The sequence below is a fragment of the Dromiciops gliroides genome, chromosome 3 (assembly GCF_019393635.1).
Source record: "Dromiciops gliroides isolate mDroGli1 chromosome 3, mDroGli1.pri, whole genome shotgun sequence".
In the NCBI taxonomy this organism is placed as follows: Eukaryota; Metazoa; Chordata; class Mammalia; order Microbiotheria; family Microbiotheriidae; genus Dromiciops; species Dromiciops gliroides.
The window spans coordinates 641,891,639-641,918,501 of NC_057863.1; the positions used below are offsets into that span (position 1 = coordinate 641,891,639).

Consider the following 26,863-nt stretch of genomic DNA (forward strand, 5'->3'; position numbering starts at 1 on the left):
AGTCTCTAGAGGGGTGGGGGTCCTCCCTTAAGTCTCTGAAGGGTAAGGGAGGACTCTCTGTCTCTAAGGGGGGTGAGGGAGGGGCCCCTCGGTCTCTGGGATGGGGGGGGGCCCTCCTGTCTCTGAGGGGAGTGGGGTTAGTCCTTTTAGTCAATGGGGGTAAGGGGGGGTCCCGCTAATCTCTGAGGGGTGAGGGAGGTCCCTAAGGGGGTGAGGGAGGTCTCAAAGGGGGTGAAGAGGGTTCCTCAGGTCTCTAGAAAGAGTCCCCCAATCAGAAGGGAGCTAAAGGCTGGGGGGGAAGGGGTCTCCTTGGTTTTTCGGGTTTCTGTCTCCCTCAGTTCACCGTGGCTCCGGCGCTTGTGACGTCACTAACGGTTCTCAACTGCTCTGGGAGCTCTCGCACCCCTGACTTTTTCCCGCTTCCCGGCCCACGAGACGCTCCGAATGCGCAGGCGCAGTGAGCGTGTGTAGGGGAGGGGGGGAGACGGGCCGCGCCGGCCTCGCGCGCATGCGTCTCCTTTTCTCCCGCCCGCCGCCCTTGCCAACGAGCCCAGTGCCCAAACCCAGGTCGGGGCGCTGCCCAAACGGTCGCCCTTCGAGGCTACTTCCCCCGTACCCACCCCACATCTGTTCCTCTTCCTCTATTCTCCGCCCCCCCCCCGCCTCCTCCAGTTCTTCGGATCCCTCTACTTCAATCTCCCAGCCCCCTCCTCTCATTTCCCCCAAGCCTCCTCCTCAGATACCCCAGATCACTCCTCTCCGATCCCCCCGCCCCGAACTCTCTCAGATCTCCCTCCCAAATCCCCCCAGTGCCTCAGCCCTCTCCTTGATCCTCCAAACCCTACCCCCTACTCCTCTGAGATCCCCCATTCCCTCCCACAGTCTCTCATCTTCTCTAATTTGCCCATATTCCCCCCCCCAGTTTCCCTGAATTCACCCCTCCAGACCTGCTCCTCCACCCTAACATCCCTGCTGATTTCCAAAGACCCCCCCCCACTTATTCTCCCTGGACCCTCCCCCACCCCCATCTCCTTTCACCCATTCCCACTAACCCTCAGCTTTGCCTCTGCCACCCTCCCCATGAGACTTCTGCCTTCCCCCTCTCAGGCTCTTCTCCTTCCCCCTAGCCTGGCCTTAGGCTGACCCCCTGGGCAGCATCCCCATGCCCACACTGCCCCCTCACTGCCCTGTGAAGCTGGGCTCCCTCAGTGAGCGAGACAGCCCCCTGGCCCAGCTCCACCGGCTGGTCATTGCGGGGGGGCCCTGCTGGCGGCTGGCTCGGGTCCTGAAAAAAGGTGATCCCTTGGGGTTCCCTTCACAGACCCTCCAGGAAGGGGGGGGTTGGGGAAGGGCATCTAGACTGGCCATGGAGTTTAGGGGAGAGAGCAGGGGGGGAGAGGTGTGGGCACAGGATAGATAGATGCTCCTTGTTGAGAAGGTGTAGAGTGGGTCATGCCATGCCCACCCTAAGGCTCCCTGCCCCTTCCTTCCCCACCCCCCAGGGGTACAGGTGGATGGGGAAAACTCATCAGGGCAGACCGGTCTCTTCCTGTCGGCGCTGCTGGGCCGAGCAGGTGCTGTTCGACTCCTTCTCCGCTTTGGAGCAGACCCTAACCAGTGAGTCAGCCCAGAGCCCTTGGCACCTTAGCCCCAAAGCTGAGCAACCCGACCTGAGCTTCAGCCTGCTCCCCATCAACAGTCCCATCTGCCTCCCTTTGTTTCCCCCTCCTCCTCTCTCTCCCAGTTCTTCCATCTCCCATTGGTTTCTCCCCTTGTGACTCAGTTTCCCTCTCTCCATCTCTCTCCCATAGTCGCTGCTTAGATGGAAGTACCCCAGTCCACGCAGGAGCTTTCTCCGGCCATTGCCAGATCATCCTCTGGCTCCTGGAGGCTGGGGGAGACCTGAGGCTGCACGATCAGCAGGGCTGGACGGCAGAGGATTGGGCCCAGCAGGCTGGATCTGAGAGCTGGGAAGTGAGCAAGAAGCGTGTGCTTGTGTGTGGACACTGGGGCAAGGTCCAACAAAAGAAAACTGGGAATGGGGGTGGGAAGGAGGGGAATAGACCTTTGGAGACACCTGACTTAATACCGATACTCACATTTAGAGACAAAATGATTGCGTATAGTGGTTAGCAAGCTGGCCTCCCAGGCAGGAAGACTTGGGTTTCAGCCCCATCTTGGACCTCTGCTGGCTGTGTGATAGAATCCAGTTGGGACTTCACTGATCTAGGGACAAAGTCGGCACCTTTCAGCAGTCACAGTTGCAGGGAATTGTCTGGGGTGTTTAGAGGTGACGTGAGTTGTCCAGGATCACAGAGCTAGAAGGATGAGGAGTGGGCCTTGGACCTTGACCCAAAGGATGGCCTTGTACAGGACAAGCCAGGTGGCCTTTCACAGTTGGGGGGGCGGGGAAGACACCAGGAGAAATCACCGAGAGCTGACTCAGTCAGAATTGCTGAGCAGGGAGAGGGGGTTTCCGCACCAGGAGGCCCCCATGAAGTCTCCAGTTGGCCCCAGACTTTACCTCTCCTGTAAAGCCTTGCATCATGTCAACGCGTCTCTTTGGCTCCACCTGTCCCACACTTCACCCTCTAGGTCTTGGAGCTCCTTCGAGAATGCCGAGCCAGAATGTCCCTGCTGGCCCAGGGGGGTGAGACTGCACTGGCTTCATCCTTGGGGGAGCTGTGGGGGCTCCGGGCTGGATCTCTGGGAAACCTCCACCTGGCCCTGTCCTCCCAGCTCCTGCCTCAGGCCGAAGGGTAATAGCTGCCGTTGCTTATTCCTTCACTGCCCCCCTCCCACCCTTCCATTATTCCGGGTGCTGACCTCATCCCCCTGCTCACTCAAATCCCAGGTCATTGTGGACCCACCGGATCCAGAGGTCCCCCCAGGTGCCGGGGCTGGGATTTGGCCAGGTAAGCAGGGAAGGCGAGTGTGGGAGAGGAAGGGGAGAAGCCAGGATGCCTCCAGCCGGCACTTGCTGAGCAGGGTTTCTTCCCCCCCCCCCGAAGCTGAGCAGTTTGAGGCCTCTGGGCCTCACATCGGGGGTTCCCTTGGTTGATCCTGAGGAGCTGCTGCCGGCTCAGGGGGAGCCCGACCGGACCTACGAGTGCGGCACCCACACCATCATGGTCAAGTGAGAAAGTCTTCAGATGTGCTTGTCACCCCAGAGGCAGACACTGCTAAGCCCCCGGGACCCTGCTCCTCCCTCCCCACGCCCACTCCCCCAGGACCCCTTTTCTCCCAGTCTCCTCCCCCTAGGCCTCCCCTTATCCCCTGATTTCTGTCTTATGTCCCAAAGCCTCCTGTGGAGGGGACACCCAGTGACCGTCCGGAAGCTGAAGCCACCCCCTGCCCCAGCCCTCCCAGACCTGCTGCTGTCTGACCTGAAGCATTGCAGGTACCGCCTGGGTTGGGAGATGGCCCGGGGCCCTTCCCTCACCCTCAGTCAATCAATAGGCATTTGTTGGGCATTTACTCTGTGTCAGTCACGGTGCTGAGTGCCCCGGATAGAAAAAGGCAGAAGACAGTCCCTGTCCTCAAGGGGCTTTCAGTCTAATGACCAGTCCTCCTGCTCCGGGGAGGCCTGACCCCCTTCAGCTGGAGGCCCAGGGGAAGGAGGGGTGTAGGCAGGGCTGGGGCCCCTGGGGACCTTCCCTGTAATCCTGCCTCCCACAGCCTCCTCCATCACCCAAACTTGCTGCTGCTCATGGCCCTGAGTCCCTCCCCTGACCTGGCTGGCCTGTCTCTCCTGTTTGAGCCCATCCAGGAGGGCTCCCTACACCGAGTATTGCATCCCCAAGGGGTGAGTCACACCCGACTCTGAAGGGGGGCAGCCCCCTGTGGTTACACTCCCCCTCCCATTCATCTGATGCATCTGCTCTTGGATGCTAGCGGGAGGCCAAGGCTCCCTTATGCTTCTCCTCCTCCCTCTGAAGGACCCAGGGTCAGTTGGCATGGGGCAGATTCCTACTGGGACCCTGGAATTACACAGAGGGAGGAAGGCCAGGAAGGGACAGAGAGTGGAGGGAGGGCCAGCTAGGTGGCACAGTGGATAGAACACCGGCCCTGGAGTCAGGAGGACCTGAGTTCAAATCCAGCCTCAGACACTTAACACTTACTACCTGTGTGACACCTTGGGCAAGTCACTTAACCCCAATTGCCCCACCAAAAAAAAAAAAAGAGAGAGTGGAAGAGGGAAGCCCTTGGGGTGGACGAGGAGTTCAGGTCAGGATGGAGCCTGGGCCTGGCTGGAGGACGGAGGAGTCAGGCGGCATCCTTACCTGTGGTTGGTTCTCTGGCAGGGATGCTCAGAGGGGCACCTGGGGCACTTTGCCATTTCCGGCCATGGGATCCTGAGCAAACCACTCGACCTGCCTGTGTTTTATCTCCTCACCTGTGTAATGGGGACGCGGGCAAAGCTCTGGGTGGCTGAGCTTCAGAGATGCCGTCCACTGTCATTCCTTTGGTGGCCAGTGCAGAGATATTCTGGGAGAGGATGGGGACGTGGAGACAGCAGGAAGAGGCCAGGCCCGGCCTGGTCAGGTAACCCACCGTGTACACTTCCTTCTTTCCCACTAGGACGTGGCCTGCCCCAGAATCCCCCCTGGCTTCCTGCCAGGGCAGCTGCTCTTACAGGTACTGGAGGCCCTGCTGTTCCTCCAAGGCCAGGCCCGGGCCCATGGGGGCCTCAGCTCTCATGCAGTCCAACTGGTTCGACCCGGGTTGGCCAAAGTCAGCAACCTGGAGCATGGACGGTCCCTGCCCCGGCCCCAGTGAGTGACCCTAAAGGCCTAGCTCTTCCCTGCTCCCCGGCTCCAGCCTCTGCCTTGATGTGTGTCTTACTCTCCCTACCTCTGGCTCTGCAGGCCAGAGCGAGCCTTTCCCTGGGGAGGCCCGAGCCCAGGGCTTCCCCCACCCTCCGAGCTGTACCCTTGGCTGCCCCTGGAGCTGATTCGGGGGGACCCCCCCACCTTGACTTCTGACTTGTACAGCTTCTGCATCTTGATCCAGGAGGTCTTTACTGGTTAGTGACGCCCCCCCCCTCCGGTTTATCCACCTAACCCTAAAGACCCTTGATCGCCTTCCCATAACAGGCCGTGCCCCCGATGACAGCTTTCTTTCCATTCCTGTTCCCCCCACCCAAAGCTGTCTGTCTCATAACCTGACCTCACCGTGCCGTAGGGAGTCTTCCTTGGGCTGGGCAAGAAGGCCTGCAGGTCAAGGCGAAACTGGAGTCCGGGGAGGGGCCGTCCCTCGATCCCCACGTTCCGCCCACCTACCAGCCCCTGGTCAAGGCAGGCCTGGGGCTGCGGCCTCGAGACCGAAAGGGCAGCCTGCAGGATGCCCGATACAAGCTGAGGGTGGCGTTGGCTCAGGTATAGGCCGGGATAGGGGATGAAGCTTGGCATGGGGGCGGGACCCAGCAGACAATGACAGGGCCATTCCATCCCCAGGAGTCTGCACTCAAGGAAGCCTCTTTGGGGAGTATGGGCAGCCCCTCCTCAGAGCCAAAGACCCCACCACCTCCAGCTGGTAAGGAGGGGCAAGTGGGCAGGGAGGGCCACCACCCCCCAGCCCGTCATCATTTACCTTGCCCTCCACACACAGAGCAGCTATCTGAGGTGCATCCCAAGGTCACTAGCACACCTAGGCTTCCGTCCCCCAAGATGGTCCCAAACCCCAACCCATCTGAGGTAATGGGCGTGTTGGGGGGAGGGAGAATTGGGGGCAGTGGGGACTTGGCCAGGGGCATCGAGAGAGGCGGCCCCGTGTTCCTCCAATGCTTCTCTAGACCTTGAAGTCCCCTGAGAGCAGTGAGGCCTGGGGGAACACCTGGAGCCCCCCAGCCTTGGACTCGGGAAGCAGCCTGACCCTGGGGAGCAGCCTGAGCCTGAGCTCCCAGCCTGAAGAGTCAGCGGCGGCTGAAAAGGGGACGCTGCCCGGTCCAGAGGTAGGAAGGGGTCTTGGCCTCTCCTTGCCTTCCCTCCCATCTCCTGGCTGCCTGCTGACCACCCTGTCATTGACCCGGCCCCTTCCTCCCCTCACCAGCGGCCAGCCCTGCTGCCCAGTCTGAGAGAGTCAGCCTCCCTTCTGGGGCAGGCCCAGGGCTCCTTGGAGAGACTGGAGAGAAGGTTCTCAGCCAGGATCCCGGCCCCGCAAGATCTAATGGGAGCTGGTTCAGAGACATCGGCATCCCTACCCACCTGCCCCCAGAGTGAGTGAGGACTGACCTTTTCCTCCTCCCCTTCCTTTGTGGCTGAAGACAGCATCCCGGTGGGCTGAGGATTCCTTCCCCACCTCCCAGTGCCCTGAGGATTCCTCCCCACCTCCCTGGTCCCCAGGTGGCCCCAGTCTTCAGGAATGCATAGACCTTGCGGCCCAGGCCCGCCGCTTGGACAGACAGGAGGGTCGGAGCCAGGTAGGGATCTGGGGCCTGGGTGTCAGGTGGCTTTGGCAGAAATGGGGCTCTGCCTCTTGCGTGGTCTGAAGAGCTCAGAGACACTGGATAGAAAGGAGCGCTGCCCATCTGCTGGGTGCCTCGGGGTCTCCACTGGGTAGCCATTCTGCTCACTCTGCCCTGCCCATCGGCTGAAGGCCCTGAGGCTGCCCTTCATCCTTCTCCTTCGTGTTGTCATCCAGTAGACAGCTTGGGGTGCCGAGGGGCCCTGGGACTGACACGATCTAATCGGGGGATGGATTGAGTGCATAAGATAGACATAAATCCCCACAGGGAGGACGGGTGGGAGAAGGCTTTGGGGAGCTGGGCTTTGAAAGGTAGAACGAGAATAAATGATGGGATTTTGAGGAGCCTGGGAGGTCCGGCCAGCAGTCATCAGGTATGGACTAGAGAGGGTGTGCTGGCCGTGCCCCAACTCCCTCTATGGTCTTGGCCCGAAGAGATGACCTTTGTGGTCTCAGGGGCCCGGATACCCTCAGCTGGGTTTGCGGAGACAGAAGAGAAAGTCTGTTCTCTTGTGAGGCCTCCTGAGTGTTGGGGCAACAGAAGCTCCAAGGGGGCTGACAAGGCTCAACAGCCTTCCTCTGGCACAGCAGGCCTTATCACTTTCCTAAAGATGAGTCAGCATGTATGAAGCACTTACTGTGTACCAGGTTCTGGACTTAATAATGGCCTTTGTCCACGCTTCCATCCACCCTCTCTCCCTACTGTCCCTTCCTTGCCAGGTGTCGGTCCCTGAGCTGGCCAAAGACGGCCCCTTCACCAGCCTGCAGAAGTGAGTAGCTATTGCTCCCCCAAGCATTGTCAGCTTTCTGTGGGGTCCCCACCATGACACCAACCTCTTGTGTTGTTTCCCTGCCAGGCTAGACCTGCTAGAGGAGATTATCACTGAACTACAGGGTGAGACGGGGGTGGGCTGAGGGGAGGGAGGGACAAGGACAAGACTGAGCTCTTCCCCCAACCAACCCCTTACTGACTCATCATCCCCCAGACCCTGGTCTTTAATACCTAGAACAAGGGAATCTGGCTCAGTCCCGGCCTCTCTGACTATCCCTCAGGGACCCCCAAGCCAAGGAGCTGAGAGCGGACCATGCCAAGCCCAGGCAGTGCAGGCTTCCTGACCCAAAGCCAATAAAGCTTCCTCAGCCAGCCTCCTTGTCAGCTTCTCAATAGACAGCATGGATATACCACATGACAAAAGTTCACAGATCATTTTTGACTTTTATTTCTGTTAATGTTAAAATTTGTTTTTAAATGTTTTAGTACACAGGATTGGGACTCAGCAGGGACACGCGCTCTCAGACACGCACACTTGGGCACGCTTGCACGCGTGCACACACACACACACACACACACACACACACCCTAAAGCCCTTCATCTGGGCACACATTCATACCTGCACATACCAGGCAATGAGAAGAGGGGAGGGGAGCAGGACATGCTGGGCCATCCTGGGGGCTGGGGGTAGAAGTGTTTTCCTCTTCAGTCTCCCCCAAATTAGTGCAAGAAACCCCAGGGCAGTTGAGGTGTAAAAAGTTTTATGGGGAATGCAGAGAAAACTACAGTTAAGGTTATGAGATCACACAAAGTTAGAAACTTGAGGAGCTGGGCCAAATTACAAAATGGATCACGGAAGGGGGTGGCGGAAGGGTCCTGTCAGCGGGACCTTGAGCAGCAGCAGGCACAGCCAGCTAGGGCCTCAAGGATTCCCATTCAACATTTTACAAAAAGGAATTAGGGTACAGGGTCTCCAGCTTCAGCAGTAGCTATGAGTCTGGCCCTTAGCATGGAGGGACCAGCTTGGGGGGGGCAGGTAGGAAGGTGGGGGGCCAGCCCCCTCTCCGTGGCCATCCCCCACATTTCCATATTGAAGCCCATGAGGACCCTCCCCTGCTCCTTTCCCATAGGGCTGGGTCGGTGTCCTGTACAATAGCAGGGGATCTGGAGGCCCCCAGGGTCGAGGAGGCCGGGGTCCCCACGGTGAGCGCTGCTTGTGGGGGAGTCGAGGGGCTGGGGGACCAGGGTCAGAGCGACTTCGGGGGTGTGCAGGAGGGGAGGAAGAGCAAGAGGAGGAGGTAGGGGAGGGCCCACCCCCACCTAGGGGCAAGTTGACATAGACAGGCTCCAAATGGGCTGGGCGCCGCCGGGATTCTTGGGGGTGGTAGCAGAGGCGGCCATGTTGGGGGAAGGGCTGCACTGCCTGGGGGTATGGGTGAGAGGGGGGTGGGGGGTAGCAGAAGAGGAAGTCGGGGGGACCCTGGGCTGGCGACTGTTCCCGAATCCCATAGGAAGCATTGAGCCCCTCGGGGGCCTGGTGGAAAGGAGCCCAAGGCCTAGACAGGCCTGAATAGGGAGGCCCCTCACCTCCACTGATCTCATAGTACAGGTTTTCCCCCTTCTCGGGGAGCAGCGTGGGACCACGTGGGGTCCTCCGGGTAGGGGGCTGGGGACCAGGCCGGAAGGGAGGAGTACCCAGGGAGTGAAGAGGGGGCTTGGGGGGGCCAGGGAAGGCTGAGGGGCGCTCCTTGGGGAAGGCTGAGGGGCGCTCCTTGGGGCTGGGAGAGGTCACCGCAGAGGAGAAAAAGGGAGCAGGCACCTGTGAAGGAGAACATGGTCTGCTGGGGAGGTCCCCAGGCAGCTCCAGCTTTGATGGGCCTACTTGGGCTGCCTGGGGCCTTCCAATGAACCGTTCTGGGGCTGAGGGTTGGGAGATCTAAGGAGGATGGGCCCACTTGAGAGGAAATGGGTAAATCTTAATTGAACCAAACCCCTCCCCCTGCCAAAAAAATAAGGGCAACCTGGAGGGAAAGGGATAGAGACTTAGTTGGGCCTTGCCTGCTGTTCTCACTGACCTGTGCAGGACCTCTGCGTTCCCTCCGTGGGGGGCCACCGTCGCTCTGCTGCCGCTGCAAGGAGGTTGGGGGACCTGGGGCTTGGTGGCTGGCGTTCACCATGGAATAGAGGGGCCCAGGGCCCCCGGCCCCAGGAGCTTCCCCACCCCCTTCCAGGGACAGGGACCGTCGGAAGGGAGATCGAGGTATGGGTGGGACTGTGCCCCCCATCTCCTGCTGGCGCTGACGCTGGGCCGCCCTCTGAGCCCGCTCTGCCAAAGCAAGGGCCATCAACCTGGCTGGGTTCTTGGGAGGTGGAGGAGGGGCCCCTCCGGGGCGAAGGAGAGACAAGGGCATGGGCAGAGGTGGGGACTCAAACCCAGGCACAGGACCTGTTCAGAGAGGAGGAGAAGATAGAAGTCATAGGATGTGGTGGGCCTCAAATCCCTGAAGGGAGAGTCTGAGAGGAAGGAGGCAGGGCCCAGATGTGGGCTTCCAGAAGTTAGCTGGGAGCTGGGGGTACTCACTCGGTGACCCTTGGAGGTCTCTCTGGCTGGTTAAGGACAATTTGCTCCGGATTTCCCTCTGGCAGCTGTCACTCAGCTCAGATTCAACACTGCGCAGCAGGAGGGGGAGGAGGTGGGGAGCAGGGGCAGCGGGTGGAGGGGATGGGGTGTTCGGGGTAGCACCCCCCAGCAGCTCCAGTACAGCAGGAGGCACAGAAACCGCCACAGGCTCTGAGATATCCAGGGCAATGGGTGGCACAGGGCTTGCTGGGCCTCGAGGAGAGCGAGGAGGGGGGGTGGCTCTGTGTGCGAAGGAGCCAGCAGGGGCTGGGGGGGCCGGACTGGCAGGAGGAGCAGGGTCCCCAGGCGTGGGGCTGCTGCACCGGAAAGTGAGAGGATCAAAGTCGAGGCCTCTCAGCCCCTCCAGACACTGAGGAGGGCTAAAGTCCAGGTCATCTCCGTCGTCCAGCCAGGCCGAGACACGGTGTGGGGGAGAGCCCAGCAGCTCCCCGCTGCCCACAGACGAGGTGCTGCCGGAGGACGAAGACGATGTGGTGGAAGAGAGACTCTCACAGGAGCCGGCCAGGCCAGGGACCACAGGGAAAGCATCGCTGCTGGAGCGGGGCCTGCGCAGCCGGTGCAGCCTCTGGAGGCCTGTGGGGAGGCAAGCGTTCACCGCACCGAAGGTGGTTGGGCCACAAGGCATCCGGCTGCCAGCTCTGCCTGTTGGCATCTCCCCCTGAATCAGCCCCTCTTCCCCTGCTTCTCAGGCCGCCTCCCTCGAATGCTCTGCTGCCTGTGCCCTTGGCTCCCAGGCTGCTCTCTTTATTTGATCCAGCCTGCAGAAAGCTCCTGACCCCCAGCCCCAAGCTCCCAGTAGCCGGCTGTTGGACTACACCGTCATAAACCCTGAGCTGGGCAGGGCTCCAAGGTCGCTCTGGCCAACACTTTCCTTTTGTTGATGAAGTGAGGCCCTCTCTAGGACAAGGGCCTGCCTCCGACTCCCGTGGAGGGAATGTGCCCATCCCTCCTCATCCCCACAGCTGCATTTAAGGCCCAGCTCAGGCATGGCCACCTCTTGCAAAGGCTGCCTGCTCCTGGCCCTGCCCCAAGCTTTTCTCCCTGGTTCCTTGGGAGCATGCTGGCTGCCTTCCTCCTTTGCCTTGTTCCACCATCCACCCGTGCCAGGAGAATGGGAAGCTCCTCATGGTACCTATGTGCCCTACCCAGCACCCTTAAAATCAACGCTGGATGGAATCCAATGGACAGCCTGTTCCAACTCCCTATTTGTACAGACAGGGAAACTGAGCCCTGTGAGGGAAAGGGACTTGCAGAGCTAAGGCTGTAGCCACAACAGTGTTGGTGTCACTCCAGAGTCCTCAAACCCAGACCTGACCATGTGACTGCTCAGCTGAAAACCCCTGCATGGCTCCCCGAGGCCTATAAGGAGGGGGCGCACTCTCATGCTGGCATTCAAGGCCCTCACAATCTCCCCTTTAGGGATGGTCTGCCCCAGGCCAACCAGGCTACTCCTGTTTCTGTTCCTGCCTCCCCCCATGCTCCTGCCATCACCTATGCCTGGCATCTGCCCTCTCCTGCCACTGAATTTCTAGCCTCATTTCAAGACTGGACAATTCATTTTCCTCTGCTTTCCCCTGTAACATCCGTGGGGAAGCAGCCCAAGGCAGTGGAAAGAACTGGGGTCAGAGTCTGAGAACGAGGCTGTCAATGGCAGCTCTCCCTCCAACACCGAGGTGACTTAGACCGATCACGTAACCTCCAGGGGCCTCAGCTTCTTCACCCGTGATATCAGGGCACTGGCCTAGGAGAGCCCTGGGGTCCTTCTGGCTCTGTTGATCTTCTGGGACCCCAATTGGAAGCAACCTTGCTCCCGCCCCAGCCTTAGATTGCAGATTCTCTGTGCTGAAGGCATAGATAGGGAGCTACTGTACTTCAAACACTGGCTGGGCTGAATTGCATTTGGAGATGCCAACGTTTCCCTGCCTCCCTCCCTCCCCCTACCCTGTGCTTCTCAGGGAAGCCCTGAGGGCCCAGCCACCCATGGGTGGGTCCTCACCAGCTCCGCTGGCCTGGGATGACAGTGACTCCTCACTCTTGGCTGATCTTAATGGGGCTGCTTCCACCGGGCCACCTAGTTTCAACAAGAGACAGGAGCAGCAGTTGTTAAGAAGGCCCCACTCTACCCTGTCTACCCACCTTCCCTGGGCCCAGGCTTCTACTCACCGGGGGGCGGCTGGGACCCTTGGCCAGCTCCACGCCAGGGCAAGGGCTTCTTCCGGACCGCAGAGGGGCCTCTGCCCAGGGCAAAGAAAGTTTTCCAGCTGCTGCCCCCTGGTTTTCTCCGCTTCTCTCCAATGACACCCTTCCTCCTAGACAGGACACAGGGTATGATGGACCAGTCCTGGGGTCAGGGCCTTTCTCCCTGTCCTCCCCAGTGCCAGGTATTACTCACTGGTCTTCAGGTGAAGTAGGAGCCTTGGCCCCCTGCCCAGATAGCCGACCCTGGGACCGAGCTTGAGCTTCCTCTAGGGAGAGGAGACGAGTGGAGGGTCCACTACCCACAAGAGACTTGGGCCTGGAGAGGAGACAGCGACCTGGGGGAATGATGGTGGGATAGTCTGTCAGCCCATCAAGCCACCCTAGCTACCCTGCAGGCAAAGCCAAGCACAGCCCCACCTCCCCTGGGAGCCCTGGCAGGCCAAGCCCCAGGCCAGGGATCAGCAAGGCAGGGACCCTGGGATTGGGGGAGGGGTGGGGAGTGACGGGGTGGGGCCAGGGCAACTTGGGTCCTGGGAGTGAAGGGGAGGGCAGGGAGGGGAGGAGTAGGGGCATCAGCAACAGGCGAGGTGGTGGCAGCAGCTGCAGGAGGAAAGCCGTCTCAGTTACCTCCGGAGGGCCCGGCCGATGATCCTTGTCCCGCAGGGGTCCGGGGTTTGTGGGGCAGGGGTGGGAATGAGAGAAGGGGATGTGGCAGGGGTTTCTTGGGGACAGGTGATCTCTAAAATTGGGGCAGAGGGGCTCTAAAGCTAAGGGAACTGGGTATACCCAGTGACGGGCCATCAGTCCGATGAGCACCCCCGCCCAGTTTCCCCTAGTCCCAAGAGGGCCCCTGAGGGAGCTAGGGGAGGGTGGTAGAGATGCAGCATCCGGGACCAGTGGGGGATCGTGAGTCCAGAAGCTGAAATGAGAAGGAGGCTGGGGGAGGGAGCGGGGTTCATGGTATCCCAAGGAGGCTGAGCTGGAGGCTGCCCAGCTCAGAGCAATAGTCCTGGGGCCCCACCCTCCCCCAGATCTCTAGGAGGATCGGGACACAAGCAGAGGGGAGCCGGCGTACCTGCAGGATCTAGCCCTGCTGAGGCGAATGTGTCACTGAATAAGACATCCACATGGCTGAGAAGAAACTCCACCACAACGGACTGGACCCGAACCTCTCGGAACGCAGCAGCGCCCCCAAGCCCTACTGACTCCAGCTCCATTGACCTGCAGGTGCGGGAAGTATAGGCTCTAGTAGGGCTCCAAAGAACCCCTCTGTCCAGCTCTAGGAAGCTGTGACCACCCGAGGCCTCTTCTGAGGCCTGCAAGGCTGACAGCCAGGACCGCTGAATTCCATTCAACATTAATGAAATGCCTACTGAGATTGAGGCCCAATGCAAAGAGCTAATGGTGTAAAGAAGGTAATCTGTGGCTCCCCTCAGACAGTCTCCATGGCACGAGGCAGTGTGGGGTTGCTCCCCGTCCGACTCACCGGAGCAGATTGGGGGCCCACACGATGGCCAGGTTTCGGGCATGCATGCTGGTGTTGGCGCTGTGTTGGGCCATCCGCGAGAGGTGTCGGAGCAGGTACTCCAGGGTCCTGGAGCGAGACATCAGGGAGGGAGAAGGACCACTCACTAAGCGCCTCTCCCTCAGGAGCCCAGCCTGACCCCCTGCTCTTCCCCATTCTTGGACCTAGCCTGCCCTACCCATACCGGTAATGAGGCGGGGGCAGTTGCTGGATGACATCATGAACCCGAACCAGCCGTTCCTCCTCCCCAGGCACAGACATGGCCTCCTGGGGAAACAGGGGGAAGGAGAAGGGTGTGGCGCAGGCTGGGGCCATGGCCTCCTGCCTCTGGCTCCCTGGCTGGACCCCTGCAGACTTACACTGAACTTCCCGTAGAGCTGGTAGGTGAGCAGAGGGTTAGGCAGCTCTCGAAAGTAGAGCTTGCAAAGGGAGGAGACACTGTGGATGTCCTGGAGAAAGGCTGGGCCGCTCAGCTCAGGGATCCGCTCGCTGTCAAACTCATGCCTGTGACCCCACGAGGGTGGAGAAGACATCAGCAGGCCCTGCCCTCCTGTGCTCTTCTCCTGTTCACCCTCCCCCGCTCCCTACCTCAGTTTCTGGATGTTGGAAGAAACCCCTGAGAGGCGGTAGATCCCATCCACGATCCCATGGGCCTCGATGAACTCTGAGCAGCAGCGCAGGACCTGGGGAACTAGAAAAGATGACGAGGTCAGGGCAGAAGGGGATGAGAGCTATCAAAGAACAGAACCAAATACCTAGGGACGCCCCACAAGGGATAAGGTAGGGGTGCTCTGATGGGGAGACAGCATGGCCTAACAGAGTGCTGGCCTTGAAATCAAATAAGACCTGTATCTGAATCTGGCCTCTGGCCCTTCCTAGGGACCATGAGGTAAATCACTCAGTGCTGCCGAGCCTCTGTTTTCTCATCCAGAATATGGGGGTACCACCTGTAGCACCTACTTCACAGGCTTGTTGAGAACATGAAACAAAATGCTGTAAAGTTCTCTGTGAATCTTCAGACAACTGTGTAAATACCAGCTCCTAGAACTGTGCCAACGGGGAAATAATGCAGGAATCCCTTGTAGAGGCTGGGGAGGGAGCAGGCCTCACCATCTTGGCCGGAGTTGCTGAGATGCTCCCCAAGGTCACAGCCAAAGACGCGCTGCCGCAGGATGCCCCGCTGTCTGAGCCGCTGCCGAGATGGGCGGGAGCGGATGAAAGAGCGGAGGAGGCCTGCAAGCTTTCCTCGGGGGCGGGGCACTGCTCAGTGGTGGTGGTGGGAGACAAAGAGGGTACTCAGTGTGAGGCAGAGGCACAGCAGTAGAGGGGGGGGATCTGGGACAGGGCACAGGGGATGAAAGCCCCACTTCTGTTACCTGACGTTAGAGAGGGAGGGCCCTCCCTTAGGGGAGCCGGGATGCTGGATGTGGGGCCATCAGGATCTGTGGGGGGAAACCAGTGTGGATGGCTCCAGGTCCCTTCCCCCTCCCCCACCCTCTCCGTGGAAAGAGGCCTCTCCCCTGGCACTGCCCACTTTGGTTACCAGCTTTGACCCCCAGGCCCGGTCGTTCAGTGAATAGCTCCACACACTCGCTAGGGAAGAAACCAACCTAAGGGGAAGGGTCAAAAGCCAAAGGTCAGATGGCCTTAATACCCCTCCAAGTTCTCACCCTCTCAGGTTCTTCCCTGCCCCCTCTTTGCACCTGGAATCCGTGTTTTCCACGCCACCAGCTTCGGTCCTCTGTGGGTGGCATGTCAATCACAGAGACAATGTCGCCAACCTGCCAATGGGGAGCAGTGGGAGTCAGGGGAGGGTCAATAGCCAAAGCAAGCCCTGCAGCCCCTTTCCTTGACGCATTACCTCAAAGGACAGTTCATCTGGGGCCTGGGCTGTGTACCGTTTGACCACATGTGCAGCGGCCACCGCGGGAATGTTCAGGGAGGCCTCCTCACTGAGTAGCAGCCGCCGGCCATGGTTATCCAGCTGGTGGTGGGGCAGAGGGACACAGAGGGGACATCCCCCCATTGCAGATACAGTCCTGTGCTACCCCACAACATGCTTTCCCTCTTCCACCTCCCAACCTGCTTCTGAGACACATATATCAGTGCTCCTGGCCCCGCCCCCACGCCCAGACTCTTCAGGACCCAACAACATCCAAGTGACCATAATCCAGCTCTTCCTACCAATGTACTTCCTCTTCCTCTCCCATAGTCCTTTCCCTGACAGGCATCCTAGCTGTGCTGCAGCTCGACTTTTCAGTTCCACTCACCACCAACTTAAACACTTCTCCTGGCTCCCTTCCCACACCCCAAGCTATTTCCTTCCCTCCCTCCCTCCCTCCCTCCCTCCCTCCCTCCCTCCCTCTCTCTCATTCCCCCCCTCCCCTTTCCTCGTTTTTTGAGAACACACACACACACACACATACACACACACACACACACACACACACACACACACACACACACACACACACGACTCCTACTTCCATCCAGGTAAGCACAGGACCACAGTTGAGGTTACTGTCCACCAGTCCAGAGAGGGTTTCCAGATACTGTAGGAGCAGCGGCACTAATAGCTGGATGGGGAAGAAGGTGGGGTAGGGATTGGGTAGACTCAATAAGCCTCCTTTGCAGACAAACCTCACTGCAGAGCAGGGAAGAGGGTGGGGCTTTACCTGGTTCCGGGAGCCCTCAGGAGCTGGAGGAAGTTCTGGAAGTCGAGAGAACCGACCGTCAAAGATACATCGATGAAGATGGCCATCCAGGGAGCGGAAATCCTCATAGCTTCGGAGAACAGGCCAGGACCGGCCCTGGGGGAAAGTGACAGATTGTACTCATAACTTTGGGCTGGAGAAGGTTCATGGGGCAGAATCTCTGACAAATTGGGAGCAAGGCTAGGTTACTGGTCAGTCAGTAGAGGGTTGAAGGACAAAATGTGCAGTCAAGGGTCTTACCTGACAGGTCACTTGGACTCCAAACACCAGCTCATTATCACCAGGAAGATTGGCACCTTCACGATCTGGAGATAGCAGCAGCTGAAAGGCAAAAGTCAAGGACCCAAGGCCCAGGACATGTGGTCCTTCCAACACTACCCCCCACCCCAATCACCTAAAGCCAAATATACAACACTCAACAGGAAAGAGCAGGCAGATGGAAAAGGGGCTACTCCGGGGGGGATCTCATGCTGCCATGCCTAGGTAGGGGGACCCCAAGTACCTGAATGTGGCCAAAATCGACATTCTCATAGTGGAAATGGGCACAGTCAGCCAGACGGGGAAAAGGACCACGCGGGGCGGAGATCCTGCTTGGGGGGGGGGGGTTAAGTCACAGGTCACTCTGAGCACCTTGGCCCGGTGCCCTAAGCTGAACTCAGAATTGGGGCCTCCCACAGTTGGGAAGACCTGGATGAGCTCAAGATATGACCTCCCCTCCATCTCTTCCTACCTTTTGCCAGGTTTCCCCTTCACGTTAGAGCCCCCCGAAGGGGGCAGGGGCTGTACAGGCCCCTCGCCTGGACCATCCAGGTTATCTGTGCTTCTGGCCTGTGGGAAGATAAAGCTGCCTGAGGAACGCCTAGTTCCTAGCTGGAGGGTCCCAGGACTGAGAGCTACAAAGGAGGCCCAGAGGCTGTTTCTTGAACAGCAGAGCCAGAGAATAGGACAAGGTAGCCACACATGTGGCTGTGACAGTGCTAAAATAAGAAGTCCGACAGGACTGCTGTGTGTAAGCAAAGGCAGGGGCAGAACATTCCAGATGCTGTAAAGGCAGGACCCTGTCATCTGCAATGAAATGTCAGGAACTGCATGGAAGAGAAGTCGTGTGTGTGTGTGTGTGTGTGTGTGTGTGTGTGTGTGTGTGTGTGTGTGTGTAAATCTTTGGATGCAAAGAGTGGGGGAGAGGAGGCTGTAGATATGATAACGCTAATAGTAATAACAACAGTAATTAATATTTATGTAATACTTTCTCTATGCCAGGTATTATCCTAATGCTTTACAAATGTTATCTCAACTGGTCCTCACACGTCAACCCTGGGAAGTATGTGCTATGATTATTCCTATTATTATTTTACAGATGAGGAAACTGAGACAGACAGAGATGAAGTGTCTTTGCCTGGGGTCACCCACAGAGTGGGGTATCAAAGGCAGGCTCCAAACTCAAGTATTCCTGACTCCACTGGCTGCTCCAAGGCCTCCCAAGATATGATAGGAAAAAAAGGATGCAGAAGGGGTATAGAGAATAAGGCATTCTGTGGAGGCTGGCAAATTGGGAAGGAAGATGCCATAGTTGGAGGGAGGATGGGATAATGTTCACATGGACCAGAGAAAGAAATGAGGGCCAATAAGCAGACCCCAGTCTGGAAGAGATGATTGGCTGAAACAAATGGGACTAGGGGGAGGGTGGGCACAGGCCCTGGGAAAGCAGTAGGGGTGAGACCAGGATGGGGACAAGACATAGGAAGAACGCACACATGAGAGGCAAAGAATGGACTCAAGGTACACAGGCTGAAGGGGAGGGGTCAGAGGGCCACGGCTGGGAGCAGATGAGTCCAGAGGGGAGGAGTGGACTAAGTGGCTGAGGCTGGGTAGGGAGGGAAAACAGCTATGGCTGGTTGAGTATGTGTGGCTCTGCAACAGAGATGAAAGGGACTGGGCCAGGGACAAAGGAGGACTTGGTGGCCTGAAGTGACTAGGAGTCAGGCTGAAGTGGGGAGGTCAGGGCTGAAGAAGTATGGGACTAGCCTGAGGAGGAGTCATGGAAGATGAGCCAGTCGAGGGGAAGACTGTTGAGGGGGAGGATGTGGCCAAGGAGCTCAGGCAGGGCTGAAAGGGAAGACATATTGGGTTTAGAGGAGGATAGAGTCAGGGTGACAGGACAGAAGAAGGCCGGGCAGAGGGGAGGACAGAGCCCTCCTGAGGGGCATGGAGTGACCAGATAAGAGGGAGGAGGGAGACACTGGGAGGGGAGGATGGAGACTGGAGACCATTGGAGGCAAGGATGGAGACCCACTGAGGGGAGGATGGGGACCCATAGAGGGGAGGAGAGAGACCCCAGGAGGGGAAGATGGAGATCCACTGAGGGGAGGATGGAGACATGGGGAGTGGAGGATGGAGAGTGGAGACCATGGGAGGGGGGGATAGAGACCATGGGAGGTGAGGATGGAGACCCCAGGAGGGGAGGAAGGATCCCGTGGGAGGGGGGATGGGACCATGGGAGGGGAGGATGGAGACTTTGGGAGGGGAGGGAGACCCCAGCACGGGAGGATGGATCCCGTGGGAGGGGGGATGGAGACCCAAGAGGGGAGGATGGAGACCCCAGGAGGGGAGGAAGGATCCCGTGGGAGGGGGGATGGAGACTTTGGGACGGGAGGATGGATTCCTTGGGAGGGGAGCATGGAGACCATGGGAAAGGAGGAGGGGGACCCATTGAGGGAAGGAGGGAGGCCGAGGCCGAGTCCCCGGGCCCTGCCCCGCCCCCCCCCCCATATTCCGGCAGACAGACGGACAGAGACAGAGACGCCGCCGGACACCGCCCCCGCCCCGCTCACCACCATGGCCCGTCGTGCCGCCGCCGCCGCCGCCGTCACCCTGTCACCCCGGGCGGGCGAGTGGCCCGGAGGGGACCAGGCCGCGCTCCTCCTCCTCCTCCTCCTCCTCCTCCTCCTCCTCCGCCTTCCTCTTCCTCAGGCCGGGGCCTCCTCCGCCACCGCCTCCACCGCCTCCACCGCCTCCTCCGCCGCCATGGCGACACAATGGGGAGAGGGGCGCGCGGGCCGAGGCCACGCCCCTAACGGCCCCAACGGCCGGGCGCGCGCGGGGAGGCGGGGCCTGGGAGGGCGCCAGCCAGCCAGAAGGGAGGGTAAGTCCAGTCCCCGCCCTGCCAGCTCATCATTGGCCAAGGCTCCCCTCGGCCCCGCCCCCTAGGGAAGCTGTCCGGACCGGCTGTCAAACAAAGCGGCTTCTCGTGGAGGGGGAAAGAGGGTGGGCTGAACTCCGAGGGGAGGATGGCCCCGGGGTCCTCCGGACCTCCCGGAGGGGCGGCACGGCGGCACGTGAGGGGAGAGCCGTCCACCGGAGTCCGAGCACCTGGCTCTGAACCGGGGCTTTAGTTCCCTGAACCTCGCTGGGCCTCAGTTTCCCCATCTGTAAAACGAGGAGGGTGGCTCCTGAGGCTCGCCCGTCTCGGCAAACCATCCCCTCTCCTTCCTGACACCGACCTACACCCCTCGATCCCTACACGCCCCGCTTCCCAAATGTCCCCGGCCGCTTCCGCAGGCACAATCTGTTTACTTTCCCTTCTCCTCCCCAGGGGAGGGGCTGGCCGGGGTATGGCGCATCCTGGGGGCAGGCGCCCGGTGGGGCCCCAGGCTCTGCCCCCCCCCACCCCCTCCCTGAAGAAGGCAACCCTCGGACGCAATTTATTGAACATGTATTTATTCCTCAATCCTGCGTCTGCCAGCGCTCTCCTCAGGGGAGCCCAGCCTTCCCGCTGGCTGGAATGGGGGCCCCAAGTTCTCCGGGTCCGAGAGCTTGGACAGGCGCTTGTCGACCTCCCTGAAGGGGTGGGAGGAAAAGGGCTTAAGAAGGAGGCACAGGGGACTGGAGGAAGGAAAGCGCAGGGGGGCGCTGGGCTGGGGTGCAGGGGTGGTGGGTCCTGGGGCAGGGCAGGGAGGGCATGGGAGGGTCACCTTAAGTATGATCGAAGCTCTGACCGCCTGGCCCGAAGCACCTGTAGCAGGGCATCCTCTTCAAAGTCTGTCCCATCTGAGTCTGCAAAGGACAGGAACGGGGATGCCCCAATGCATCTCCAGGAGGGTCAGTGGTGACCCATGCCCAGTGCCCAGCTTCTTCCTGATGCTCTCACCTTCCGCAGCTTCCAGTAACCCAGAAGCCAAAGCTAGCAATTCCCTAGGGGGTGGGGCCTCAGCTGGAGGGAGGGGGGTCTCAGCAGGAGAAGGGGGAGCCCCACAGGGGGAGGGGGAGTCTTCTGAGCATCCTGGGAAAAGACGAGCAGCCACCACCTGCTCGAGGGCCCCCCTCAATGGCGGCCCTGGCCTTGGCTCTGGCTTGGGACCCTGGCTTTTGGTGTCTGGGTTCCGGGCCTTTCTGGGTTTGTGGTCCTGCCTCTTAGTCTCAGAGGGGCCCCTAGAACTTGGCTGAAAGGCCCCAGACTGGCATCTTTTGCAACCTGTTTCTGGGGAGCCAGAGTGGAGAGGGAAAGGGCTTACACATGTAGCAAGGGAATTTGGAACTGAGGGCTGGGGGCTTGGCTGGGAGGCACAAAGTGGGGCAGGAGGGCTGGGTTCAGGGGTACAAAGAGGCACCACAGAGCTCAGGTGGGTATAGGGGGAGACTGGAGGACATGGCTGGGGAAGACCAAGAGGGACTGGTGGGTTTGGCTGGGGAATACTGAGGGAAACTGAGGGGCTTAGCTTATGTGGACAGAGGACAGCAGGGCTCTGCTGGGGCCCACAGAGGGGGACTGGGTGGCCCTGCTGGGGGTGGCTGAGAGAGGCTGTGGGGCTCTGCTGGGTAACATAGAGGGGGACTGGGTGGCCCTGCTGGGGGTGGCTGAGAGAGGCTGGGGGGCTCTGCTGGGTAACATAGAGGGGGACTGGGGGGCCCTGCTGGGGCCCATAGAGAGGAATTGGGGGGCCCTGTTGGGGGTGGCTGAGAGGGGCTGGGGGGCTCTGCTGGGTAACATAGAGGGGGACTGGGGGGCCCTGCTGGGGCCCATAGAGTAGAATTGGGGGGCCCTGCTGGGGGTGGCTGAGAGGGGCTGGGGGACTGGGTTGAGGGTTGCTGAGTGGGGCTAGAGAGTTCAGCTGGTTGGCAACAACAGGTCCTGGGGCGTGTATCTGGTGAGGCTTTGGCTGACCGTGGGTCATAGTCATGGTGACCTACAGGAGGAACACACACAAAGATCTTTGAGGGGATGTGCCTCTCCCACCTCCTGCTCTTATTCCCAAGGTCCCCTGGGTCTCACTTCCTCTCTATACCAGGGCCCTGCTGGGGAGCTGGGACTGTACCTGGGGCCCATCTGCACAGTCCTCCTGGGCCAGCTCCATCTTCCTCCGGAGACGCCACTGGAAGAGAATGTCATCCTCTGGTTTGGCCACAGGTGGGAGAGGGACCTGGTTTCTTGTCAATGGGGCTGTGAAAAAGAATTCTGGGTTCAGACAGAGGCCAGGATGTGTGTGTGTGAGTGACTGTGTACGAGAGTGAGAGTGAGTGTGCACTCGTGCAACCCCCCCCACCCCCGCCTCCTGGAGGTGGGAGGTGTCAATCTCACCTGGTTCCCCGTGGTGGGGGCCTGGTCCAGGGTCAGAGGTGAAGGGTGTTGAGGGGGAGGGGAAGCCCTCGGAGCTGACTGGGATGGAGGTGACTTCATTACTGCTGCCACTGCTGCTGGAAGAAATCTCACTGGGGGGATGGGGAGGTGATGTGGTTAGAAGAAACCTGGGGAGGGGCCCTCTTAAGCTTCTCCTGCTCCCAGTCTGACAGGGCCTTAGTCTTTGGCATCCGAGTGTCTCTATCCATAATGAGCTTCAGTTCTATTGGGGGTGGGGTGCAGGTTATAGCAGAAAAAATAAATAACAGCAAATGCTTAACGCAGAACTTTATGGTTTGCTGTTACAAATAGTGCTACAACACCTCACTATTATCCCCATTTTACAGGCGAGAAAACTGAGGCAAACAAGGTGAAGTGACTTGCCCAGATGCACACAGCTAGAGTCTGAGATACTTAAGAAGCAAGGGTATGGGGAGAGAGGGCAGGAGAGTTGGAGGGCTGTGGATATGCTGTTGCCCCTGGTTGGTGTGACTGGAATGGAGGCTAGGAGTAGAGTGAAGGGAGACTAGAAAGGGGTATGGGGGGCACACTTAAATGCCAGGCTTGGGCTTTTCATTTTGACCATAAAGGCAACTGAGAACCACTACAGCTTTGAGGGAGGGAAGGGGAAGGCAGAAGATGTGGAATTGAGGGGCAGCCTGTGACTAGGACAGGAAGTCACCTCCGCAGGAGAAGATGGGCTGCCCTGTCCTGAAGACTCAGGGTCTTGAGGTCCAATGCCGATGTGTCCGAGGCTTCCAGTGGAGAGATTCGGCCCTGAGCCGGAAAAGGAGGAAAAGGCCATGGCTCCAGGCCTCCCTCAGCAGCCTCCCAAAGGTATCCAGCCATTTCCCAAAGGGACTGCTAGGAGAGACCCAGAATCCAGGGGACTCTGGGGCTGGGGCCAGGTGGTTCCCAACCTGCTAGGCCAAAGTGCCCTGTTATGGGAGGCTAGAAACCAGGCTCTGTGACTTTGGACAAATCGTTCTTCCTCTCCGGGTCTAGTCTCTTTACTGTCACAAAGGAATTGACAAATCCCCAGGGAAGGGGGGGGGGGGATGTGTGCTCAGAAGCACCCTGAGGAGCCCCATTCTGGAGCTGGGCTGTCTGCCCCCTAAACTATCACTGTCTCTTCAATCATCAGTCACCTCAAGGGGTCCTGCAGGGCAGGCTTCCATCCTTGATAATCCAGCCCCCTGCAGCATGGTCTGGGTTGGGCCTCCTCCAGCCTCCTCACCTGTGAGAAACAGTCATCGGCATCCCTCCCAACTCTGTGAGATGCCCAGCTGGACCTTCCTGAGAACCTAGGCTCGATGTGGTCTCCCAGGGTGCTGGGGGTCCCTGAGGAAGGAACAGGGGCAGGTACCTGCTGAAGAAGCAGCACAGCCCAGGGCTGGGGGCTGCAGCCACCAAAAATCGGCAACGGTGGGGCCTGCTGACTGCCGCTCTTGGCGGCTGGTGGGCTGAGCCTGCCGGAACCGAGCCATGTACCTGTCACAGGGAGAATGAATGGAGAGGACACCCGCCTCAGTCCAAGGAGTCTCTTTTCTTCCCCTCCCCCCCCAAGAGGGCCCTGACTAGGGGGTCTTATCTCCTCCTAGCTTCTGGTTCTTCCTACTTACTTGGCAAGCACAGAGTCTCCTAACTGCTCTGTCTGTCCTTCTGGTGGATCAGAGGGGGAGGAAAGGCTAGTTGAAGGCCATGACTCATCAAAATCTGGGGACAGCGGGGCTGGACAGGAGGGTGGGGGGCTGAGCTGACGTGGTCGTGATGGACTTAGGACCTGGAGACAGGGAAGGAAAGCTGGGGGTCCAGGGCCTCCTCTCAGACCTTCCTCCTTTATCTCCCCCCACAAACGAGTTTCCTGCACCTAGGCCCAATTTCTGATCCTACTTAGAAGTTTTCAAAGATTCTGAGCGCTCCTGTTCCTGTCCTAGTAATCAGTTGCCCCCACCGGTCCAGGCCCCACCACTGGGGGCAGTCACTGAAGCTTGCCTGACAGGCCCATTTTTTCATTTCCTTGCCTGCTCTAGGTGTGAAAACAACATCTCCTTTCGTTTTGGAGGCCAATCACTTCATTTTACAAAGGAGGAAAGGGAGGCCCCCGGAGGTGACTTGTCCAAGGGCACAAAGTGGTAAAAGGGAGAGCTGAGATGGGAACCTTTGATACCAAATCCAGCCCTTTCACTGCTCCATTCTATCTTTCAGGACATCTCATGAGCCCAGTCATCAGAAGGTTATTCTTCTAAGAACCATTTTACAGATAGTAGCATTACAATTTGAGTTGGAAGGCAGCCTATTGACTTGCCCCAGGAGTCACACAGCTTTTGTCAAAACCTCCAAGCCCAATAAATCCCCTGACTATAGGATTGGCACCACTGGAACAAAGAGGGGAGGAGAGAGGCAACTGTGCCACAGTGTAAAGGCCATTCACTCAACCTGGAGCCAGACCCTCCCTGGGGCTCAGTTTCTTCCTCTGTAAAATGGGGGTCCAGCCAGATTACTAAATCTTATGATTCTCTGACTTAGAATCTGATCTAAGCCTTGGCAGGCACTTGGATACAGATACGGCTCCTTAATTCAATTAAACAAACATTGTGTCTAACAGCTCTGTGTTAGGCTGGGGAAAGTCCCTGCCCTCCCAGAGCTGGGGTGGGATGGGCTGCAACACACACTCAAATGAGGAGGAAACCCATCGGCCCATCAGGCTAGTAATTGACCACCTTGGGACCCTCCCTTCTCATCCGTGATTCCTGGCTCCCTTCAAGTGTCAGTTAAGTCTAGAATTCTGCAAGACACCTTTCCCAGGCTACTCGATCTTAGTGCCTTCCGTCCGGATTGTCTCCAAGTCTCCTGTCTTTGGATCGTCTGTACCTAGTTATCTGCCTGCCTTATGCCCGTTGGAGAGCAGGGACAGTCATTTGCCCTTCTTTGTAGAAGCCCATTAAACTGGGGGGGGGGGTATAATAAAAAAATACTAGTCATTGATCGGCTCCTGATCCACAGTCCTAAACCGGGAACCGCTTCGCTAATTCGAGTGCTTAAATTCGAGCCCCTTAAAGGGGCTGAAGCCGTCCCAGGGGAGGGACAGCGGAGAACACTGGAGGGCAACCTTGTGGCGGGGGCACTTCAGGACCTACAGGCTCCACTTCAGAAACTGACAAGAGGAGGCCCTCGTAGTCAGGGGGCCCGCAGCGGGGCGCCCCTGCACTTCCCGCTGCCCGTCACCTCCGTCAAAAGGCATTTTATTTTTAGACAGGGAGGGTAGCCAAGACTGTGAGAACCCACTCAAGATGAAGAAACTGAGGCACTGGGAGGTGAAAGGCCTGGAGGAGTGACCAACCGCCCCCGACTCTCCAAGGCCAGGCCCATCCCAAGTTCCAGCATCCCTCCCCGCGACACGCCCGGGGGGCGTGTCCTCACCACGGTCTGGGCCCCGCCTCCGCGGCCTCGCTCTCGCTCAGAGGACGGGTGGTAATGGCTCCGCCTCCTTGGGGGCGTGGGTTTGCTGACCCGGAAGGAAAATACGGCTAGGCTGGAAAGGCGACAGAAGGGTGGGATTAGGCGGGCCGAGAGAGGACTACGATTCCCAGGAGACTCTGGGGCCGGGTGAGAACAGTATTTCCCGCCCGGGAAAGCGCGCCCCTCTTAGGGCCCCGAGGATCGGTCCTCACCTGTTGTCCATTCCACCGCCGCCACTGCCACTACCGCCACCTCCTCGAACCCTACCTTTCCCTTCTCCCGCCTCGGAGCCGGCGCTGTCCGTCGCTAAGCAACAACCCCTTCTGGCACGCCCCTTTTGGCGGAAGCACCGGGGCGGGATAGGGAGCGGCCCCGACGCTTCCAACTGCCGCGAGGTGCCGCGCCCAAGTGCGCTTGCGCTGATACCGCCCTCGTCCATTCGTGGGCGGGGTTTTCCTGGGGGACGGGACTTCGGAGGAAGTCAGGCGACATTCTATTGGCTACTCCTCTTTCTAGGCCCGTAAATAGGGATGAAGATTGACAGGTGGTGGCTCGGGGCGCACTTGGAATAGGGCGTCCGAGGTTCCCACTCCGGGAAAAGATTCTGTCCTTTCGGGGGATACGGCTCTCATCCGAGCAGCCCGGCCTCCAGCGGGGGGCCCCACGTGGGTGTCATTCTGTCCGTACCCTTCCCCCTACCCCACCCCATTTGCCCAGGCCTGGCAAGAAGGTGGGCGGCTGGGCGGGGCCGAGGACCACCCCCCCCCCAGGCTCCCGTGGCCATTTCCCACTCCTCCCCAGGGGGCCTCCTCTCCTCACTGACCTCCCCCCTACCCGGGAACCCCTCCTCATCTCTAATCCTTCCTCGTTAGGTGACCCCCTCCCCCCACCCCCCTCACCGCCCCTCAGTCCGAAGGTCATTGCTCCCATTTTACCGGTGGGGAAACTGAGGCCCAGGAGGCTCCGAGCCCTGGAGTCTCGAGTTTAGGGCCCTCTCCAGTGCCGCCCCCCCCCCACGCACCCCTCCCTCCTTTGTTTCTTCAGCATCCCGTCCACTTCCCCTTCAGCTGACCCCTGCGGGTGCCAGGCATTCTTGGCTCGGGGGCCAGTGTGCCCACAGGTGGTGGGATCAGCGGGCTGCGCTATTTCTGGCCCAAGCCGTCCCAGATGCCCCCTGGCCCTTAGCCGAGGGGCACAGGGCGTCCTGGCCTCCCTCTCCTGGGGCCGTGACTCACCGCATTAACGGGTGATGGATGGAGCACCTGGGTCCCTGGAGAGCCCCCAGAGCCTTCTCTGGGCCTCCCGGGGGCTGGGGGTGCTCGCAGGGGCTCTGCCCTGGAGGAGGGGAGGGAGCCTGGGTCTAGGGTTCGAGCCTGTCACGTTCAGGCTTCTTAGTCGGTGTGCCACTTGGGTTGTGCCCGGGCACTGCCCGTTCATCTGACCCTTGGATTCAGAAGGAGCCCAAGGTGG

General features: G+C 59.4%; 3 protein-coding genes across 7 annotated transcripts; 1 reads left to right on the forward strand and 2 right to left on the reverse strand.

Moving 5' to 3' along the window:
* The first annotated feature begins 540 nt into the window (after positions 1-540).
* On the forward strand, positions 541-7,656 carry LOC122748536 (inactive serine/threonine-protein kinase TEX14-like). The gene is made up of 20 exons (XM_043994185.1): positions 541-567; positions 1,128-1,295; positions 1,503-1,617; positions 1,812-1,974; positions 2,596-2,759; positions 2,855-2,915; positions 3,012-3,136; positions 3,302-3,400; positions 3,679-3,805; positions 4,582-4,775; positions 4,869-5,026; positions 5,185-5,378; positions 5,457-5,535; positions 5,611-5,696; positions 5,795-5,953; positions 6,052-6,217; positions 6,345-6,421; positions 7,186-7,235; positions 7,323-7,360; positions 7,519-7,656. Exons 2-20 carry the CDS (start codon positions 1,163-1,165, stop codon positions 7,539-7,541), a joined length of 2,211 nt encoding a protein of 736 aa, XP_043850120.1. The 5' UTR covers positions 541-567; positions 1,128-1,162; the 3' UTR covers positions 7,542-7,656.
* Positions 7,657-7,799: 143 nt separating this feature from the next.
* Positions 7,800-19,276, reverse strand: ARHGAP33 (Rho GTPase activating protein 33). Of its 5 annotated transcripts, none has more exons than XM_043994187.1 (23): positions 19,149-19,276; positions 18,343-18,423; positions 17,048-17,145; positions 16,820-16,904; positions 16,558-16,638; positions 16,279-16,413; positions 16,087-16,179; positions 15,465-15,587; positions 15,307-15,384; positions 15,147-15,213; positions 14,980-15,045; positions 14,714-14,863; positions 14,192-14,294; positions 13,963-14,107; positions 13,788-13,870; positions 13,565-13,672; positions 13,154-13,299; positions 12,272-12,413; positions 12,043-12,188; positions 11,876-11,950; positions 9,820-10,452; positions 9,314-9,684; positions 7,800-9,057 (listed from the first exon to the last, which is right to left on the reverse strand). In XM_043994187.1, the coding sequence occupies exons 1-23, from the start codon at positions 19,152-19,154 to the stop codon at positions 8,218-8,220; spliced, it is 3,855 nt and encodes a 1,284-aa protein (XP_043850122.1). In that variant the 5' UTR covers positions 19,155-19,276; the 3' UTR covers positions 7,800-8,217. The 5 variants fall into 5 exon arrangements, with proteins under 5 accessions (XP_043850122.1, XP_043850123.1, XP_043850121.1 ...); XM_043994188.1 differs by having other exon boundaries at positions 12,272-12,344; positions 16,820-16,907; XM_043994186.1 differs by having other exon boundaries at positions 16,820-16,907.
* Positions 19,277-19,489: 213 nt separating this feature from the next.
* On the reverse strand, positions 19,490-26,262 carry PROSER3 (proline and serine rich 3). The gene is made up of 11 exons (XM_043994191.1): positions 25,606-26,262; positions 25,355-25,466; positions 23,554-23,714; positions 23,298-23,422; positions 23,080-23,168; positions 22,614-22,708; positions 21,893-22,023; positions 21,630-21,754; positions 20,465-21,500; positions 20,289-20,370; positions 19,490-20,154 (listed from the first exon to the last, which is right to left on the reverse strand). Exons 1-11 carry the CDS (start codon positions 25,830-25,832, stop codon positions 20,034-20,036), a joined length of 2,304 nt encoding a protein of 767 aa, XP_043850126.1. The 5' UTR covers positions 25,833-26,262; the 3' UTR covers positions 19,490-20,033.
* Between the last annotated feature and the right edge of the window lie 601 nt (positions 26,263-26,863).